This window comes from Aythya marila, assembly GCF_965140915.1.
Source record: "Aythya marila genome assembly, contig: HAP1_HAP1_SCAFFOLD_71, whole genome shotgun sequence".
NCBI lineage: Eukaryota > Metazoa > Chordata > Aves > Anseriformes > Anatidae > Aythya > Aythya marila.
The window spans coordinates 1-18338 of record NW_028137466.1 but is presented as its reverse complement, the minus strand read 5'-3'; the positions used below and the strand labels follow the sequence as shown (position 1 = coordinate 18338).

General features: G+C 66.6%; 3 protein-coding genes across 4 annotated transcripts; 1 reads left to right on the top strand and 2 right to left on the bottom strand.

The window, feature by feature from the left end:
* Nucleotides 1–42: 42 nt before the first annotated feature.
* ALKBH7 (alkB homolog 7) lies at nt 43–1778 on the top strand (the record flags this gene model as incomplete). The annotated part of the gene is made up of 4 exons (XM_082785204.1): nt 43–555; nt 972–1142; nt 1247–1371; nt 1472–1778. 4 exons carry the CDS (start codon nt 43–45, stop codon nt 1761–1763), a joined length of 1101 nt encoding a protein of 366 aa, XP_082641330.1. The 3' UTR covers nt 1764–1778.
* A 1129-nt stretch (nt 1779–2907) lies between these two features.
* Nucleotides 2908–8852, bottom strand: GTF2F1 (general transcription factor IIF subunit 1). The gene is made up of 14 exons (XM_082785203.1): nt 8786–8852; nt 8090–8150; nt 7956–8002; nt 7569–7641; nt 6673–6866; nt 5645–5815; nt 5389–5567; nt 5163–5307; nt 5024–5085; nt 4823–4942; nt 4651–4724; nt 4429–4567; nt 3894–3999; nt 2908–3814 (listed from the first exon to the last, which is right to left on the bottom strand). The coding sequence occupies exons 2-14, from the start codon at nt 8099–8101 to the stop codon at nt 3610–3612; spliced, it is 1527 nt and encodes a 508-aa protein (XP_082641329.1). The 5' UTR covers nt 8102–8150; nt 8786–8852; the 3' UTR covers nt 2908–3609.
* Nucleotides 8853–10199: 1347 nt separating this feature from the next.
* KHSRP (KH-type splicing regulatory protein) lies at nt 10200–18152 on the bottom strand. 2 transcript variants are annotated; one of them, XM_082785202.1, is made up of 20 exons: nt 17759–18152; nt 16089–16194; nt 15877–15915; nt 15687–15726; nt 15509–15558; nt 15306–15377; nt 14915–14972; nt 14653–14824; nt 14456–14554; nt 14278–14376; nt 14082–14184; nt 13878–13978; nt 13653–13794; nt 13396–13556; nt 13193–13311; nt 13019–13107; nt 11982–12170; nt 11427–11504; nt 11155–11315; nt 10200–10359 (listed from the first exon to the last, which is right to left on the bottom strand). In XM_082785202.1, the coding sequence occupies exons 1-20, from the start codon at nt 18086–18088 to the stop codon at nt 10351–10353; spliced, it is 2217 nt and encodes a 738-aa protein (XP_082641328.1). In that variant the 5' UTR covers nt 18089–18152; the 3' UTR covers nt 10200–10350. The 2 variants fall into 2 exon arrangements, with proteins under 2 accessions (XP_082641328.1, XP_082641327.1); XM_082785201.1 differs by having other exon boundaries at nt 15687–15915.
* Between the last annotated feature and the right edge of the window lie 186 nt (nt 18153–18338).

The window sequence follows — 18338 nt, the reverse complement described above, 5'->3', positions numbered from 1 at the left end:
GGCGTGCACCTCGTGGTGGCCAGCCCCGACCTTCCTCCCGGCATGCACCGCGACAGCTCCAACGCGGACCTCCTTCCCGGCATGCAGTGCGTCGCGTCAAACTTGGACCTTCCTCCCGGCATGCACCGCGTCGCGCCCAACTCAGACCTTTTTCCCAGAATGCACCGCGTCCGGCTCTGCTCTCGACCTCCTTCCCAACATGCCCCGCGTCACGTCAATCTCAGACCTTCCTCCCGGCATGCACCGCGCCGGGCACAGTCCCCGACCTTCCTCCCGTCGTGCACCGGGGCCGGCCGCCCGGCTCCCGGCATGCACCGCGCGCGCGGCCTGTGCGGGCTCCGGGCCCTGAGCGGGGCCGGGGGGGTCCCGGAGGGGGCGGGGGGCGCGGGGGTGGCGCCGCTGCTCCGAGCCTCGGCCCCGGCCGTGGAGCGGCGGCTGCGGGGCTCGGCCCTGGTGCGCGGCGGCTTCGTGAGCCCGGCGGAGGCAGCCGAGCTGCTGCGGGAGCTGGAGCCGGGGCTGGGCCGGCGGCCGTACCAGTTCGATCACTGGGACGGGGTGAGGGGTCACGGGGTGAAGGGTCACGGGGTGAGGGGTCACGGGGTCACAGGGTCACAGTGTAAGGGGGTTGCTGGGTTAGGGGTTACCGGTGCTAGGGGTCATGGGGTGAGGGGTCATGGGGTGAGGGGTCAAAAGTGCTGGGGGTCACAGGGATTTGGGGTCAGGGTTCAGGGGGTTAAGGGTCAAGGGGGCTGGGGGTTACCAGGGTTAGGGGGCACGGTGCTTTGGGGGTCACTGGGGTTAGGGGTCACTGGGGTTAGGGGTCATGAGGGATTTGGGGTCACCAGGGGTCAGGGGGCTTTCAGGGCTTTGGGGTCACGGAGCTGTAGGGGTCATGGGGTCGGGGGCACCAGGGTCAGACCCGAAGGTCAAAGGTCACAGGGTCGGAGGTCAGAGGTCATCCCTCCCCCCAGGCCATCTGCGGTTACCGGGAGACGGAGCGGGGCCGCTGGGGGGCGGCGGCGGGGGCGGTGCTGAGCCGGGTGGCTGCCGCCTTCCCCCCCGGCCGCCCCCCCCTCGGCCTCGTCCACGTCCTCGACCTCCACCCCCGCGGCTTCGTCCGCCCGCACGTCGACAGCGTCAAGGTGGGGGCACTTTGGGGGGGGTGGCTTTTTTGGGGCGGGGGCGGGGGGCCGGGTGCTGACGTCCCGTGTCCCCCCCCCCCTTTTGCTGGTTCCCCACCCCCCAGTTCTGCGGCTGCACCATCGCGGGGCTCTCGCTGCTGTCGGCGGCCGTCATGCGCCTGGTGAGCTGCCGCGCGCCCGGCGAGTGGCTGGAGCTGCTGCTGGAGCCCGGCTCGCTCTACGTGCTGCGGTGAGTGCCCCCCCCTCTCCTTAATTAACCCCCCCACACGCTAATTAACCCCCCCGCACGCTCATTAACCCCTTCACACGCTAATTACCCCCCCCCCCAGGGACGCGGCGCGCTACGACTTCACCCACGAGATCCTTCGGGACGAGGAGTCGTTCTTCGGGGGCCGCCGGGTGCCGCGGGGGCGCCGCGTCTCCATCATCTGCCGCAACGCCCCCCCGCGGGTAAGTGTGCGCCCCCCCCTTATCCTTAATCCCCCCCCCAACCCCCATTACACCTCCCTGACCCCCCCCCGTTTGCCCCCCACCCCCCCAGACACGACGCCGGCACCCCCGGGCGGCTCCACGGCGTTTATTGACGGAGCGGAGGCAGCGCCGGGAGCCCCCCCAGAATAAAGCGCGACCCCCCCACTCCTCGCCGTGCTGTTTTTTTTCCTTGGTGGGGGCTTTTTTTCGAGGGGGGGGCTCACCCCACGCAGCGGCAGGCGGCGGCCGAGAGCTGCCTGAGCTGGTGCCAGCGGTGCCGCTCGTCCAGGAAGGCGGCGTCCTCGTAACGACTGGGCCTGCAGCACGGCCCGGCCCCCCCCGGAGCCCCCCCCCGGGCCCCCCCCGGGCCGTAACCGAGCCAAGGCCAGCCCGTGGTTGGAGGGGGGCGCGGGGCAGGCCCCCCCGCAGTACCGGAACAGCACCGTCTCCTCCGAGGGGTAACCCAGCCCCAGGTCGCGCACCCGCACGGCCACGCTGCGCAGCCCGCAGGGGGGGGCGCCCCCCCCGGACCCCCCCCCGCTGCCCCGGGGGAGCCGCCGAGGAGGGGGGGGCGGTGGAAGCTCCGGGGACCCCCCCCCGGCAGCCCCCCGGCTCGGAGGAGCGGCGGGGGGACGCTGCGGAGGGGCCCCCCCGGAGCTCTGTGCAGGGCCCCCCCCTCCAGAGCAAGGGGTTTGGGGGGGGGTTTGGGGGGCCCCCCCCGCGGCGGTTTGGGCCCCGGGGGGGGCGCAGGCGGCGAGGAGGAGGAGGAGGAGGCCGAAGGCTGCGCGGAGCGGGGGCGCTGCCATCCTGCTGCCTGCCCCCGGCCCCGGCACCGCCGCTTTTATGGCCCTCGAGCCGCGGGGGGGGCACCGGGGGGGGGGCTGGGGTTAACCCTGAGCTGCCCTGGGGCTGCCCCCCCCCCTCACTGGGGGCTTCAACCCCCCCTCTGAGGAATGGGGGGGGCAGGGGAGGGGGTGGGGGGGGCAGAATTTGGGGCCCCCCGTTGGGGTTGGGCCCTTGGGGGGTGCTGGGGGGGGGGGTAAATGCTTCCCCCCTCCCTCCCAAAACAGGGACTGAACCCCCACCGGGGGGGGGATTGGGATTTTTTTAGCCGGGGGGGGGCAGGTGGAAGCCATTCCAGTGCAGCAGGGGGGAGGGAGGAATCCGCTAAAAATAGGGGCTGGAAAGGGAAAAAAGGGATTTTTCCTACAAAAATGGGATTTTCTGCAGTGGAAACACCGGGGGGGGGGGGGGGGCACAAAATACGCCAAGGATGCGGGGTACGAAACCTGGTGGTTTATTGGGGGGGGGCGGTACAGGGGCTGCTCCCAGTACAGGAGAGGATCCCAGTAACGGGGGGGGGAGATCCCAGTTAAAGGAGGGGCTCCCAGTACAAGGATGGGATCCCAATAAACAGGAGAGGAATCCCAGTTGGGGGGGGTGTCCCAGTAAAGGGGGGGGATCCCAGTAACAGGAGGGGATCCCAATAAAGGGAAGACTCCCATTTTGAGGAGGGGTCTCCCACTTCGGGGACTGTCTCCTGATTTTGGGGGTGCTCTCCCACTTTTGGGGGCTCTCCCACTTTTGGGGGGGGGGGGTCTCCCAATTTGGGGGGGGGATCCCAGTTAAAGCAGGAGCTCCCAATAAAGAGATTCCAGTGAGAGGAGCCCAACAACAGGAATCCCAATAAAGAGGAGGGGATCCCAATAAAGGGAAGACTCCCATTTTGAGGGGGGTTTCCCACTTCGGGGACTGTCTCCTGATTTGGGGGTGCTCTCCCAGTTTTGGGGTTTCTCCCAGTTTTGGGGGGGGGGTCTCCCACTTTGGGGGGGGGGATCCCAGTTAAAGCAGGAGCTCCCAGGAAGGGAATCCCAGTGAGAGAAGCCCAATAATGGGAGTCCTCCCATTTTCTGGGGGCTCTCCCACTTTTGGGCTGTCTCCCACTTTTGGGGCACTCTCCCACTTTCGGGGTGCCCCCCCCGCGCCCCCCCCGGCCCTACTCCTTGAGGAAGAAGTGCATCTTGTCGCCGATCACCTTGCGCTCGGGGTTGAGGCGCTTGAGGAGCTGGGCCAGGGCGTTGACGGTCTGCTCGCTGCTCAGCCCCGTGCGCCGCGTCTGGAACTTCTTCAGCAAATCCTTGGTGGTCATCGGCTTCCGCGTCAGGTAGCGCCGCACCGCCTCCTCCGTCAGCTGCACCTCGCTGGGGGGGGGTCGTAAAAGGGTCGGGGGGGGCCCTGAAATTGCTCCGATCCCCCCCCCCCGGGACCCCCTCCGCTCACCCGCTGCTGGGGGTGCATTTCCCCGATGGAGGCTGGGGGCCAGGGTCCAGCTTCAGGCGCTTGGCGGCCGGGGGGTCTCCTCCGACGGCACCCGGCTGGCGGCGGCCTGGTAGGGTCACGGGGGGGGTTAAAAGGGGGTGAGGGGGGGTTAAAAGGGGGTGAGGGGGGGTTAAAGGGGGGTAGGGGGGGTGGGGAGGGGGTGGGGGGGCACCCAGAGGGGTTGTGGGGGGGAAATGGGTTGGGAAAGGGACTGGGGAGTGGCTCAGGGGGTGGGAAATGGACCAGGGGTTGGAGCAAGGGGCTGGGAACTGCCCCAGAGGGGTTGGGAAATGCCCCAGGAGGGTGGGAAGTGCCCCGGGGGGGTGGGAAATGCCCCAGGAATTGCCCCAGGGTGCTGGAAAGTGCCCCCGGGTGCCGGAAACTGCCCCAGGATGCCAGGAATTGCCCTTAGGTGCCAGGAACTGCCCCAGGAACTGCCCCAGGATGCCAGGAACTGCCCCAGGAACTGCCCCCATGTGCCAGGAATTGCCCCCACCTTGCTCCAGCTTGCTGGCCGCAGCCCGCAGGGTGCCAGAGGCGGCTCCGGGCTCCACCGTGGGGGTCCCGGGGCGGCTGCCCCCCCGCGAGCTGCTGGCCGAGCCCCGGCGCTCCCTCTTGGGGGGGGTCTTCTTCTTCTGTGGGGGGAACACAGGGGGGGTGGGGACGAGCTCCAGGACCCCCCCGGACCCCTCTGTACCCCCCCCAGCCCCCCCCTTACTGCCATGAAGAGCGCGGACGAGGTCTCGCTGTCGATGTCGCTCTCCTCCGAGGTCTGCGACTCGTCGCTGCTGTCTGGGGGGGGGCAGCACCGTCAGCACCCCCCCAGCGACCACCACGGGCCCGTTTCCGGCCGGTTTCACCCCAAAACGACCCCCCCGGGGGGTTTTTACCTCGTTTCTTCTTCTTTTCCTGCGGCGTCGGCGCCTTCTTCTCCTCCTCCTCCTCCTCCTTCTCCTCCGCCGGTTTCTCCTCCTCGCTCTCCTCGCTGCTCTCACTCGCCTCATCGATGCCTGGGGAGGGGGCACGGATTGGGGGGGGGTCACAACGCCCCCCCCACACCCTCCTCAACCCCCCCAGACCCCCACACTCACCCTTGGGGCCATCGTCCTCCTTGGTCACCTTGGCCTTCCCCACGTCCTCCTCCAGCGAGCTGCTGCGGGGCGCAGAGGGGGCAGGTTTTGAGGGGGGGGCACGGCCACCAGGGCCCCCCGGGACCCCCCCCCAATTTACCTGGAGGCGTCGGACATGTAGTCGACCTCCTGGCCCTCAAAGTCTCCGTCATCACTGTCCTCGAAGGCCTCATCATCGGAGCCCTTCTTCTTCTTCTTCTTCTTCCCCGCCGGCGCCTTCTTCTTCGGCTTCGGCGCCTTCTCCCCTGGGGAGGGGGTCGGGGGGGGGGGGTTAGAACCCAAAAATCCCCCCCCCAAGATCCCAAAAATCCCCATCAAAGGCTCACCCTCGGCCTCGCTGGCCTCGCTGTCCTCGGAGCTGAGCTCGAGGTCGTCCTCCAGGTCGTGGATCTTCAGCTCGCCGCCCTTCTTCTTGGCCTTCTTCTCCTTCTCCTCCTCCTCCTCGTCCTGGTCCCGCAGGCGCCGCTGCTGCATGATGCTGAAGTGGTTCAGCACCTTGTTCCTCCTTGGGGGGGGGGCACGGAGTCACCAAAAAGCCCCCCCCGGGGGTCCCGGTGCCCCCCCCCCCAAAGCCCCACCGACCTCTCCCACTCCTCCTCGGCCTCCTCGGCCGTGAGGGTGCGGTGCTTGGCCACGGGGGTGAAGTTGTACCAGTGCTGGACTGGGAAGGCCTCGAAGGCGCCGTCGGGGCACTGGGTGAAGATGTAGTAGGAGGCGTTCTCCGTCACGCCGCCCTTCTTCACCCCCTTGTACCTGCGGGGGGGGCACTGGGATCGGTCCTGGACCCACTGGGGCACTGGGATTGGGATCAGCCCTGTCCCCGTCCCAACTGGGGGGCACTGGGATCAGTCCTGTCCCCACTGGGAGGCACTGGGATCGGTCCTGGACCCACTGGGGCACTGGGATCAGGATCGGTCCTGGACCCGTCCCCACTGGGAGGCACTGGGATCGGTCCTGGCCCTGTTCTTGTCCCCACTGGGAGGCACTGGGATCGGCCCTGGCCCTGTTCTTGTCCCCACTGGGAGGCACTGGGATCGGTCCTGGACCCAGCGGGGCACTGGGATTGGGATCAGCCATGTTCCTGTCCCCACTGGGGGGCACTGGGATCGGTCCTGGACCCAGCAGGGCACTGGGATCGGCCCCGTTCCTGTCCCTGTCCCCACTGGGAGGCACTGGGATCAGCCCTGGCCCTGTTCCTGTCCCCACTGGGAGGCACTGGGATTGGTCCTGGACCCAGCGGGTCACTGGGATCGGCCCCGGCCCTGTCCCCGTCTCTCTGGGCTCTCTAACAGCAGGTTTTGGGGTGAAAGCAGCGATTCCCTCTCTAACAGTGGGTTCTGGGGTAAAAGTTGGGGGTTTAGACTCGCCGACAGCAGGTTTTGAGGTAAAAGCAGCAGATTTGGGCTCTCTACCAGCACGGCTTTGGGGTAAAAGCAGCGATTCACTCTCTAACACCAGCTTTTGGGGTAAAAGCAGGGGATTTTTGGGGTAAAAGCAGGCGATTCAGCCTCTCTACCAGCAGCTTTTGGGGTCCCAGCGGGGCTTCCCTCTGTGCCAGCAGCCTGTGGGGTTACGGGGGGGGTGTTTTTGGGGCGCTGCCCCCTCCCTACTTGCGGCCGGCCTTGCCGTTGACGCGCAGCAGCCAGGGCTGGTCCTCGGGGCGGAACTCGCGCAGGACGATCCCGAATTTCTTGCGCCGCGCCTCCTCCCGCAGCCGCCGGTGGAACTCGCTGCCAGCGCCCGCCTCGGGCAGCTCCTCCTCCTGGTAGATGCGCCGGTTGCTCAGGTCCCGCTCCATGCGCGCCTGCCGGCCCCAAAAAATACGGGGTCAGGGACGCGGAACGCCGCGGCTGAGCCCGAAACCATGTGGCTGAGCCCGAAATGCCGTGGCTGAGCCCATGTCTGGCCCCAAAATGCGGTGTCTGAGCCCAAAAATGATGTGTCTGAGCCTAAAATCCTGTGTCTGAGCCCAGAATGCCGTGGCTGAGCCCAAAATGCTGTGTCTGCACCCAAAACCCCATGTCTGAGCCCATGTCTGGCCCCAAAATGCTGTGTCTGAGCCCAAAACACCGTGTCTGAGCCCAAAATGCAGTGTCTGACCCCAAAATCCTGTGTCTGAGCCCAAAATGCCATGTCTGAGCCCAAAATCCTGTGTCTGAGCCCATGTCTGGCCCCAAAACCCCGTGTCTGAGCCCAAAACCCTGTGTCTGAGCCAAAAATCCCATGTCTGAGCCCAAAATCCTGCATCTGGCCCCAAAATCCTGTGTCTGACCCCAAAATCCTGTGTCTGACCCCAAAACCACTGTCTCAAACCCCGTCCCCATAACCCCATCCGCCCTATAACCCCAATCCCACCCCCATAACCCCACCCCCATAACCCTGTCCCTGTCCCCATGACCCCGATCCCTTAACCCTGACCCCATAACCCCATTCCCAACCCCATAACCCCATAACCCAATGACCCTGTGACCCCGTGACCCCCTGACCCCGTGCCCCCCGCCCCCACCTGGTGCCAGGAGGCGAAGTTGACCTTGTCGGCGGCGTTGAAGGCCATGATGTTGTAGCGCTTGGTGCTGCTCCTGGGGGGGCGGCGTCACCCCGAGAGCCCCCCCCAGAACCCCCCCATCATCCCAGAACCCCCCCAGAACCCCCCCGTCACCCCATAACCCCCACAAAACCCCCATCACCCCACAAACCCCATAATGACCCCAGAACCCCCCTTATAACCACCCCAGAACCCCCCCATCACCCCATGAACCTGACCCCCCCCATCAGCCCCCACCCCATAAACCCCCCCCCAATCCCCCTCATCACCCCATGAACCCCATAACCCCCCCATCACCCCACAGCCCCCCCATCACCCCCCCCACCCCATAGCCCCCCCGTCACTCACTTGGGGACCCTCACCACGTACTCGGTCACCACCTGGCTGCTGGGACCCTGTGGGAGGGGAAAGGGGGGGTGAGGGACCCCCCCCCAGGGCCCTTTTTGGGGTCTTTTGGGGCCATTTTAGGGCCCCGCACTCACCAGCGAGGCCATGGCTGCGGTGGGGGGGGTCTTGGAGCCCCCAATGAGCCTCAGGGGGGTCCTGGGGGGGGGTGGGGGGCAGGTGAGTGAGGAAGGATCCCTGCAGCCCACCCCAGGCCCCCATATGGCCCCCATACCCCCCCCATAGAGCCCCATAAGGCCCCCCCAGAGGTCCCTAAACACCCCCTGGGCCCCCATAGGGCACCCCAGCCCCCTGCAGAGCCCCCTAAGGCCCCCCCCAGAGACCCCCAGGACCCCCTCCCGCGCCCCCCTGCCCCCTATGAAGCCCCATACGCCCCTATAGGGCCCCTATAGAGCCCCCCCCGAGCCCCATTCACCCCTATAGGACCCCCCCCCGGACCTTCCAGAACCCCACTCGCCCCTATAGGGTCCCTATAGAGCCCCCCCAGCTCCCCCGAGCCCCATACACCCATATGGGACCCCTATAGAGCCCCCCCCCGCCCCCACAGAGCCCGACACACCCCTATAGGGCCCCTATAGCCCCCCCCCAGGTCCCCACACGCCCCTATAGGGCCCCTATGGAGCCCCCCCAGCCCCTATAGAGCCCCATGTGGCCCCCCCTCAGGGCCTCTGCAGCCCTACCCCAGCCCCTATAGACCCCCCCCCGCCCCCATAGGGCCCCCCCCGCCCCCCTAGGGCCCCCCCGGCCCCCTATAGAGCCCCCCTCGGCCCCACCGCGCATGCGCCGCCGCCGCCGCCGGCTCCGGGAACCCTCCGGGGCCGCACCGCGCAGGCCCGGAAGTAGCCCCCACCGGAAGTGGCCGCACAGGAAATGGTCCGCCAGGAAGTCCCGCCCTCTGCTGAGGCGTTGCCATGGCAACCGCGGACGCCCCGTTTCCCGCCCCCAAAACCGCGCGGTTTAGCCCCAAAACGCTGCCGGCGGTCCTCTGAGGGCTGGGGGCGTCCAGCGTGGCACCAATAGGCCCCGATTTCACCCCAAAAGCAGCCTCGGGGCTGCAGCTGGCAGGAGGCCCCGGTCCCAAAAAGCCGCTTTTTACCCCAAATCCGAGCGTGGGGAAGACCCCGTACCCAAAACCCCCTAGTTTAACCCCAAAAAACAGCTCCAGGGCTGCCGGAGCTGCACAGCCCCAGTGCAGGCGTTGTGACCCAAAAATCACCTTTATTGACCCCAAAATCCTCATCACCCCCAAAACGCCCCTATACCCCCCAAAAAGCCCTTTTAACCCCCCAAAGCCCCCTCCCAAAAATGTTTCTTCTCCCCCCAAAAGCCATTTTCCCCCAAAAAATGCCCCTTTACCCCCTAAAAGCCCTTTTACGCCCCCTCAAAAGCCCCGTTAATGCCCCAAAGCACTGCTTTACCCCCCCCAAAAGCCCCTTTAACCCCCCCCAAAATATCCTGTTACCCCCCAAACCTCCCCCAAAAGCCCCTTTACCCCCCAAAATACCCCTTTACCCCCCAATAACCCCCTTTACCCCCCAAATTCCCCTTTCCTGCCCTAAAAACCCCTCTTTACCCCCCCAAAATGACCCTTTACCCCCCCCAAAGCCCCATTACACACCCAAACCCCCCCTTTACCCCCCCAAAATTTCCCTAAACCCCCCTCAAAAGCCCCTTTACCCCCCCAAATCCCCCTTACCTGCCCCAAAAAGCCCCCTTTCCCCCCCAACCCCCCTGAAAATACCCCTTAACCCCCCCCAAACCCCCCTTTGCCCCCCCAACGTTCCCCTGAAACCCCCCAAATCTCCCCTTTCCCCCCCAAAATTCCCCCCTCCCCACCCCGTGGCCGTGGGGGGGGGCTCGGGTTTTCTCGTTTATTTGTGAAGTTAAAAACAAGCGGTAAAAAGTAAAAACGGAGCAGACAACCGGGGGGGGGGGGGGGCGGGAGGGGGGGGGCCGCTCTCCTCGGCGCGCCTGCGGGGCTGTGGGGGGGGCCCTTTTTTTGGGGTGGGGGGCCCTTTTTGAACGAGGGGGGGGGGCCGCGCGGCGCCCCAGGAATGTTCGACTCTACCTACGAGCGGGGAGGGGGGGCGCGGGACCCCCGGGGGCGCGACGAGCCCGAGGAGATTTTGGGGCCTTTTTTTGTTTTTTTTTTTTTTTTTTTTAAAGGGGGGGGGGGGGGCGCCGTGGGGGGGGGCCAGGACCACCCCCTCCTCTCCTTCCTCACTCAGGGGGGGTGGTTTTTAGGTGGGGGGGGGGGGGGGCGCTGGTCCCGGCCGGCCGCGGGCGCTCGCCACAAAACAAAAGGGGGGGGGGCACAGACGGGGGGTTCACATTCGGTTCACTGAGCCTGCGGAGAGAAAAGGGGGGGGTTAGGTGGGGGGGGGGGCACAAAAAGACCCCCCCCAAAACACCGGGGGGTGCAGAATGACCCCCCCCAACACCGGGGGGGGAACAGGAGGGCTTAGGGGGGCATTAGTTTTGGGGGGGCCTTAAAGGGGGTGGGGGGGCTTTTAGGGGCCCTTCTGAGGTTTTTGGGGTCTTTTTTTTTTTTTTGGGGGGAGGGGCTATGAGGTTTTGGGGGCCCGTTTGTGGTTTTTGGGGTCTTTTTTTTTGGGGGGATCTTACAGGATTTTTGGGGCCCTTATAGGGTTTAAGACCCCCCCCCGGGGGCATTTGTGAGCCCCCAAATTAGAGGGGGGGGGGCAAACATGGACCCTATAGACAACGGGGGGGGGCTGCAGCAATTTTGGGGGGGGGGCAAGGGAATTTTTAGGGGTCCCAGGGCACTTGGGGGGGTGCAGATCAGTTGGGGGGGCTTAGGATCATTTTCGGGGGGGTCCTGGTCAGTTGGGGGGGGGGCAGTACCATTTTTGTGGGGCCCAGCTTAATTGTGGGGGGGGCAGGTCCATTCTGGGGGGGCCCAGAGCAATTTGGGGGGGGGCCCAGAGCCATTTTGGGGGGGGGCCAGGACCCTTTCCCCCCCCATCCACCCCCCCCCATCACCCCAGGGTGCACAGAGCAAGGAAGGGGCTTCCCCCCACCCCCCCCCAGACCCCAAAATCCCGGTGCGGGGGGGGTCGTAGCGTCGAGGGGGGGTCGTATCAGCAGGGGGGGGGTCGTATCAGTGTGGGGGGGGTCTCACCTGCTGTCCCTGCTGCGTGGGGGGGGGCGCGGGCCCCGCGGCCCCCGGGGTCTGTCCGTAGTAGGCCGCCTGCTGCCGGTAGTACTCGGCCCAGGCCGCGCTGTAATCGGGCTGGGGGCCGGGGGGGGCACCGGGACCCCCCCCCGTGGCCACCTGGGCGGCTGCGGGGGGGTTGTAAAGTGAGTGGGGGGGGTTTAAAGGACCCCCAACTTTCCAAAATTGATGGTTTTTTGTGTTTTTTTTTTTTTGGGGGGGGGGGGGGGGGGGCTCACCTTGCTTCTTGTAGTATTCCTCCCAGGCTTTCGTGTAGTCCTGCTGAGGGGGGGCCCCGGGCTGCTGGGGCTGCTGGCCTGGGGGGGGGGGGGGGGGGCAAGAAAAAATATAAAATAAATTAAAAAATAGATAAATAAATAAATAAAGGCCTTAAAAGCCCCCCCCAGAGGATTTGGGGGGGGTTTGGAGGGGCTGCAGGGCACCCCCAAAGAGGTTGCCCCCCCCGGAATGGTTCAGAGCCCCCCCGCAGTGGTGATTTGCTCCCCCCAGAGACATTCAGAGCCCCCCAAATTAATTTGCCCCCCCCCCAAGTGGTTCAGAGGCCCCCCCCCAATAATTTGTGTCCCCCCCCCCAGGGCCAACTCTGCCCCCCCAAGTTGCTCAGAGCCCCCCCCGAAGGATTCCCAGTCCCCCCCATAGCAAGAAGCCCCGGGGGGGGCTCCATTACCCCCCCAATTTCCCCCCACCCCCCCAGAACATTTTGGGGGGGGGTCACAGGACCCCTAAAGCCTCTCCCCAGCCCCCTCCCTCCCCAAAATCGCCCCCCCCCTCACCTATTTTCTTATAGTACTCCTCCCAGGCCTTGGTGTAGTCGGACTGGCCGGCGGGGGGGGGCTGGGGGGGCTCCCCCTGCACGGGGGGGGCGCTGGGGGCCGGGGGCTGCCCCGGGACGGGCCCGGGGGGCTGCTGGTAGTAGTGCGAGTAGTACGCCGCCCACGCCGCGTTGGGGTCCGCCGCCTTGCCTGGGGGGGGGGCAGCAAAACGGGGGGGTTACGGGAAATTAGGGGGGCACAGGGAATTGGGGGGGGGGCAGAGGAAGTGGGGGGGTGCAAAAAAATGGGGGAGGGGGCGGAGAAAGTGGGGGAGGGGGGGCCCTGAGTAAGAGGGGTGCCTTAAAGAGGGGATCCTTAAATAAAGGGAGGGGCACAGAAAATTGGGGGGGGGTTACAGAAGATGGGGGGGCACAGGAAATTGGGGGGGGGGGTACAGAAGATGGGGGGGGGCACAGGAAATTGGGGGGGTGCAAAAAAATGGGGGAGGGGGCGGAGAAAGTGGGGGAGGGGGGCCCTAAATAAGAGGGGTGTGTTGAAGGGGGGAGGTTTAAATAAGGGGGGGGGGGCACAGGAAATTGGGGGGGTTATGGAAAATTGGTGGGGGGGCACAGGAAATTGGGGAGGGTTATGGAAAATTGGGGGGGGTTACAGAAAGCGGGGGGGGCACAGGAAATTGGGGGGGGCCCTAAATGAGAGGGATACCTTAAAGAAGAGGGACCTTTAAATGAGGGGGGGGTCCCACAAATAATAGGGGGGGGTCTTAAATAAAGGGGGTCCTGTAAATTAAGGGGGGGTCCCCAGTAAATAAAGGGGGGGTCCTGCAAATAAAGGGGGCCCCCAAAAATAAGGGGGGGTCCAGAAATGAGGGGGGGTGCTTAAATTAAGGGGAGGGGGGGGAGTCCTACAAGCAAGGGAGGGGTCCCACAAATAAAGGGGGGGGGTCCTGTAAATAAAGGGGGGGTCCCACAAATAAAGGGGGGGTCCAGAAACGAGGGGGGGGTCCCAAAATTAAGGCCCCCCCCCCCTCCAGCACTCACTTGGGTCATGGGGGGCCGGCGGCTGCCACTGCGGGTAGGTGTTGCCCCATCCCTGGGGGGGGTACTGGTGCGGGGGGGGGCCTCCGGGGCTGTCGGGGGGGGCACAGGAGGAGGTGAGGAGGGGGCTGCGCGCCCCCCCCACCCCTCCAGCCCCCCCCCCAGCCCGATACTCACTGCGGGGGGGCTCCGGGGGGGCCCTGGTTGAAGGGCCCGGGGTTGAAGGGTCCCATGGGGCCAGCGGGACCCGGCGGCCCCCCAGGTCCCGGCCCCGGCCCCACCGGGCAAAGCGGCCCCTGGGGGGGGGGGAAGAGAAGAAATTAACCCCCTGAAATGACTCGGGGGGGGAGGTTAGAGGGTTTTTTAGCGGGGGGGGGCACCTCGATCTTCTCCTCGATGAGCTGCTTGGCGTGGTCGATCTGCTGGGGGGAGCCGCGGATGACGAAGAGCTTGAAGTTGGGGTCGCCGTTGGGGGGCAGCTGCCGCGAGATCTCCACGAACGCCCCCGTCTGCTGGTTGATGGCCTTCACGTTCTCCCCCCCTGGGCCCCCCCCCGGGTTAATTCAGAACCCCCTTTTCTATTTTGGGGGGGTTTTGGGTTTTTTTTTGGGGTTTTGGGGGGTTTTTGGGGGCTCACCTCGGCCGATGACCAAGCCGCACTTGTGCGTGGGGATGGAGAACGTCATCTCGCCCCCGGGGGGGCCCCAGCTCCCTGCCCCTCTCCCTCTCCCTCGCCCCCCCGGGGGCATTCCCGGGCCTGGGGGGCCGGGGGGGCCGCTCTACGGAGAGAAACGGAGGTGTGAGAGGTGAATTTTGGGGCGTGGGGGTTTTTTTTTTTCGTTGCCCCCCCCCGGTGCCGTACCCGCAGGCTCTGCAGGAGGTCGTTGATGATGCGGGCGGCGTGCTCGCAGCGCTCGGGGGGGCCCATGATGTGCGCGATCTTTTCGGGGCCCGTGCCGTCATCTGGGGGAAAAAAAACAGGGGGGGGGTTAGCAGAGAGTCTAAAGAACCCCCCCACTGCGTTTTTGCCCCCCCCCCAAGTTTTTTTTACCCCCCCACAGCCCACCTTGCTTGAACTGTATCCGCACCCCGGCGTCGTTCTGGATCTTTTTGATCATTTCCCCGCTGCGCCCGATCACCACCCCCACCGAGTGCCGCGGCACCGGGACCTGCAACGGGACACGGGGAGGGGTCGTGAGCCGTCGGGGGGGGGCCAAAAGCTGGCCCCCCCTTTGAAAAAAACCCCCCCCTCAGGGCCTCACGTCGATGCCGCCGCCGATGCGGGAGCCGTACTCGTTGCGGTCGCCGAAGCCGCCCTGGTCGCGCTCTCGTAGGATGTCCATCACCATCTCACAGGCTTGCTGCGGGGGGGGGGGCGTAAAATTAGGTTGGGGGGACAAAACAAGGCCTGGGGGGGTAAAAAAGGCGCGGGGGGGGCACCTGGACTTTGTAGGGGTCGCCGATGATGCGCAGGGGTTTGTCCACGTTGGTGTTTTGGGAACCGTCTTGGATCAGGATCATTTTGACGCCGGCTCGCTCCTACAAGGTGGGGGGGAAAACGAGGTGTAAAACAACGAGGGGGGGGGTTAAAAAAGGCCCCCCCCGTGGATTGGGGGGGTCAGAGGGGGGGTTTAGACCTGGAGCTGCTTGATGGTTTCGCCGCCCTTGCCGATGACCAGCCCGGCCTTGCCGGCGGGGATCATGATCTCCTGCACCGTGCCGTTCTGCCCGTTGGCCGTGTCGTGGAACTGCCCCGGCGGCCCCCCCCGGCCCCGCGACACGATGTCGTCCAGCAGCAGCTTGGCTTTCCTTTCGGGGGGGGGGCACAGAAGGGTTTTGGGGGGGTTTGGAGGGTTTTTAGGGGGTTTTAGGGGGTTTTTGGGGGGTTTTGGTACTCACTGCACGGCTTCGGGGGAGCCCGTCAGCGACACGCTGCGCTCCGGCAGGCCGCCGCTGTCTGTGGGGAATGGGGGGGTCAGGGGGGGCAAAAAAAAAAAATAGGGGGTTTGGAGACCCCCCCGCATCATTTTTGGGGAAGAAACGAGGGTTTTGGGGCACCCCCGGGTTATAGTTGGGGGATGAGAAGGGTTGGGGACCCCCCCCGATCCCCTTCGATGAACCAGAGGGGCCCAAACCCACACTGAGAGCAGAAAGGGGGGGGCAAACCCCAAAAAGGGGGGTCCCAAACCCCAAAATGAGGATAAAAGGCGGCCCCCAAGCCCGAAATGAGGACAAAAAGGGTTTTTTTGGGGGCGCTTGACCAAAAATTAGTGGTTTTTGCCCCCCCTACCTGGGGAGATCTGTACTTTGCAGCCCGAGTCCTGCTGGATCTTGTTGATCTGCTCCCCCCCACGGCCGATAACTGCGGGGTAAAAATTAAAGGGGGGGGGATTTTTTAAGTGGGGGGGCACCCTCCTGGGCCCCCCCAACCCCTAAAACCCCCCAGAGCCCCCAAAATTCCCCCAAACCCCCCCAAAACCCCCCCAGACTCACTGAGCCCCACCATCCCGTCAGGGACGCGGTACTCCTCCGTCACCGTCGACCTGGGGGGGGCACAGACACAAGAAGGGGGGGGGCGTGAGGGACCCCAAACCCCCCCTCCCGGTAATTTTTAACCCCCCCAGGTAATTTTTAACCCCCCCCCGGTGATTTTTGGCCCCCCCAAACTCACCTGGGAGGGGGGTGCATGGGCCCCAGCTGAGCCGGGAGCGCTGCGGAGGGAAGCGAGCCCCCCGTGAGGGTGGGGGGCCGCCGGCCGCGCTCGGCCGGGGGGGGGGGCACGCCGGGGGGGTCCCCCCCAACCCCTCCTCGTTCCGGGGGGGCCACGGAGGTCGGCGGCCCCCCCCGCGGGCCGTACTCACAGTCCCCCTGCGCCGCCAGCTTCTTGCTCTCGGGCTGGTCTGCGGGGAGAAAAATTGGGGGGGGGGGATAAAAAAAAACAAAAACAAAAAAAAAAAGGGGGGGGCACAGAGCACAGAGGGGTGTTACCCCCCCCCCCCAAAAAAAAAAAGGGGGGTGGACGTAAAGGGCCCCCCCGTGAGGAAAAGGGGGGCCCCGACCCCCCCGGCCCCACCTCCGTCCTCCAGCTGCCGCTTCTGCCCCCCCCCGAAGGTGAAGTCTGGGGGGGGGGCGCTGTTGGTCGCCGCCGGGCCCGCGTCGCCCCCGATCTTCGCCGCGATCTGCGGGGGGGGGGGGGCACCCCAAAAATTGATTGAGACACCCCCCCCAGGGCACAAAACAGGGGGCCCCAAATCCGGGGGGGAGGGAAGTTTTTTTTTGGGGGGGGGGGGATCCTAAAATGTTACGGGGGGGGCACAGAATTTTGGGGAGGGGCAAAATGTCATGGGGGGGGGCTGAAATGTTCTGGGGGGGGGTCACCAAATGGTAGGGACCCCCATAAGGCCCTTGGGGGGGCCCAAAACACCATGGGGGGGGCAAAATGGGAAGGGGTCCCCAAAATGTCCTGGGGGGGGCAAAATGTCATTGGGGGGGGCAAAATGTCATTGGGGGGGGCACAAACACCCATGGGGGGGGGCTAAACCTCACAAGAAACCCTAAAACCTTATGGGGGGGGGCAAAATGTCACTTGGGGGGGGGGGCACAAAACCTCGGGGGGGGGCCCCAAACCCGCCACCAGCCCCACAGCACAACGGGCACCCCAAAAAGCCCCCCCCAGACCCCCCCGACCCCGAAGGGCCCCCCCATGGCCTCAGGAGCCCCCCAACGGCCCCAAAACAACCCCAGAGCGGCCCCCCCAGCCCCAAAACAGCCCCATGACCCCCCCCAGGAACCCCCCCAGCCCCAAAACAGCCCCATGACCCCCCCAGGGACCCCCCAACACCCCCATAGCCCCTTAACACTCCCATGACCCCCCCCCCACTCTACCCCAAACCCCAAAATCTGCCCCCCCCCCTCACAGCAGCCCCCAAAAGGGCCCCAAAACCCTAAAGGGCCCCCAAAGCTGCCCCCCAGCCCCCCAGGAGCCCCCCCCGGGCACCGTGACCCCCCAAGACCCCCCCAGCCCCCCCATAACGCCACTCTGAGCCCCCCCCCACAGTGCTGACCCCACAGCCGGCCCCCAGCCCCCCAAAGAGCCCCCCCAAAGCCCCCCCGGAGCCCCAAAGCCCCCCCCCCCACCGGTTACCGGGGCTGGGTTTGGGGTTACTTGGGGTCAATTCGGGCCCCCCCCCCCAATAACCGGGGCTGGGGGGGGGCAATTCGGGGCCCCCCCACCAGTAACCGGGGGTAGGGGTGGGTTTGGGGGCACTGGGGGTCAATTCGGGCCCCCCCCGTCGGTAACCGAGGTCATGGGGGGGGGTTGGGGTTACTGGGGGTCAACTTGAGCCCCCCCCCCGCCGGTAACCGGGGGTAGGGGTGGATTTAGGGGCACTGGGGGTCAAATTTGGGCCCCCCCCTCGCCGGTAACCGGGGGTAGGGGTGGATTTAGGGGCACTGGGGGTCAACTTAAGGTGCCCCCCTCGCCAGTACCGGTACCGGGGCTGGGTTCGGGGTTACTGGGGGTCAATGGGGGCCCCCCCCGCCGGTAACCGGGGATAGGGGTGGATTTAGGGCACTGGGGGTCAACTTAGGGCCCCCCCCCACCTGTAACCGGGGATAGGGACGGGTCTGGGGTTACTGCGGGTCAAGTCCAGCCCCCCCCACACCCCGGTACCCGGGACAGGGGCTGAGTTTCCCCCCCCCACCCCCCCCTCCGGTGCTCCCCCCCCCCCCCCCGCTCCTCACCTGCCGGGCCCGCTGCACGGCGTCTGCGAACGCGTCCTTCCGGATCCCCCCGGCCGGGCCCCCCCCGCCTCCTCCTGCCCCTCCGCCCCCCCCGGGGGCTCCTCCGGGGCCTGGCCCCGCTCCCACCCCCCCGCCCCCCACCCCCCCCCCGCCTCCGCCGCCGCCGCCGCCTCCTCCTCCTCCTCCTCCTCCCCCCCCCACAACCCCCGGAGCTCCCCCGGAGCCGGGGCCCGGGGGCGGAGGGGGCCCCCCCGAGGCCGGGCCGGCGGCCGAGGCCCCCCCGGGAGGGCCGGGGGCCGGGGGGGGCCCCGCGGGGCTGAACTCGGACATGGCGGCGGCGGCGGCGCGGGCGCGAGGCGGGAGCAGGCCGCGCTCTCCACACACCGCGCGCGGGGCACGCTGGGAGCGCCCCGCCGGGCCCGCCCCGCTTCTTCCCGGCGGGAGCCAATGGGGAAAGGGGGGAAGCGGGGAGTGGCAGCGAGAAGGGCCAATGGGAGGAAGGGAGGAGAGGGGGGGAGGAGGGGAGGAGGGGTGAGTGGCGGCGGGGTGGGCCAATGGGAGGAGGGGGAGGGAGGGGGTG

Excerpts from the sequence above, each read along its gene's own strand:
- GTF2F1 (XM_082785203.1), bottom strand. Across the intron at positions 7,642-7,955 it reads TACGTGGTGAGGGTCCCCAA|GAGCAGCACCAAGCGCTACA; the intron begins GTGAGTGACGGG and ends CCGCCCCCCCAG. Across the intron at positions 4,568-4,650 it reads CGTCCGCGCTCTTCATGGCA|AAGAAGAAGACCCCCCCCAA; the intron begins GTAAGGGGGGGG and ends TTCCCCCCACAG.
- KHSRP (XM_082785201.1), bottom strand. The coding sequence starts at position 18,088 with ATGTCCGAGTTCAGCCCCGCGGGGCCCCCCCCGGCCCCCGGCCCTCCC. Across the intron at positions 15,559-15,686 it reads CCCATGCACCCCCCTCCCAG|GTCGACGGTGACGGAGGAGT; the intron begins GTGAGTTTGGGG and ends TGCCCCCCCCAG. Across the intron at positions 14,825-14,914 it reads GGCTCCCCCGAAGCCGTGCA|GAAAGCCAAGCTGCTGCTGG; the intron begins GTGAGTACCAAA and ends CCCCCCCGAAAG.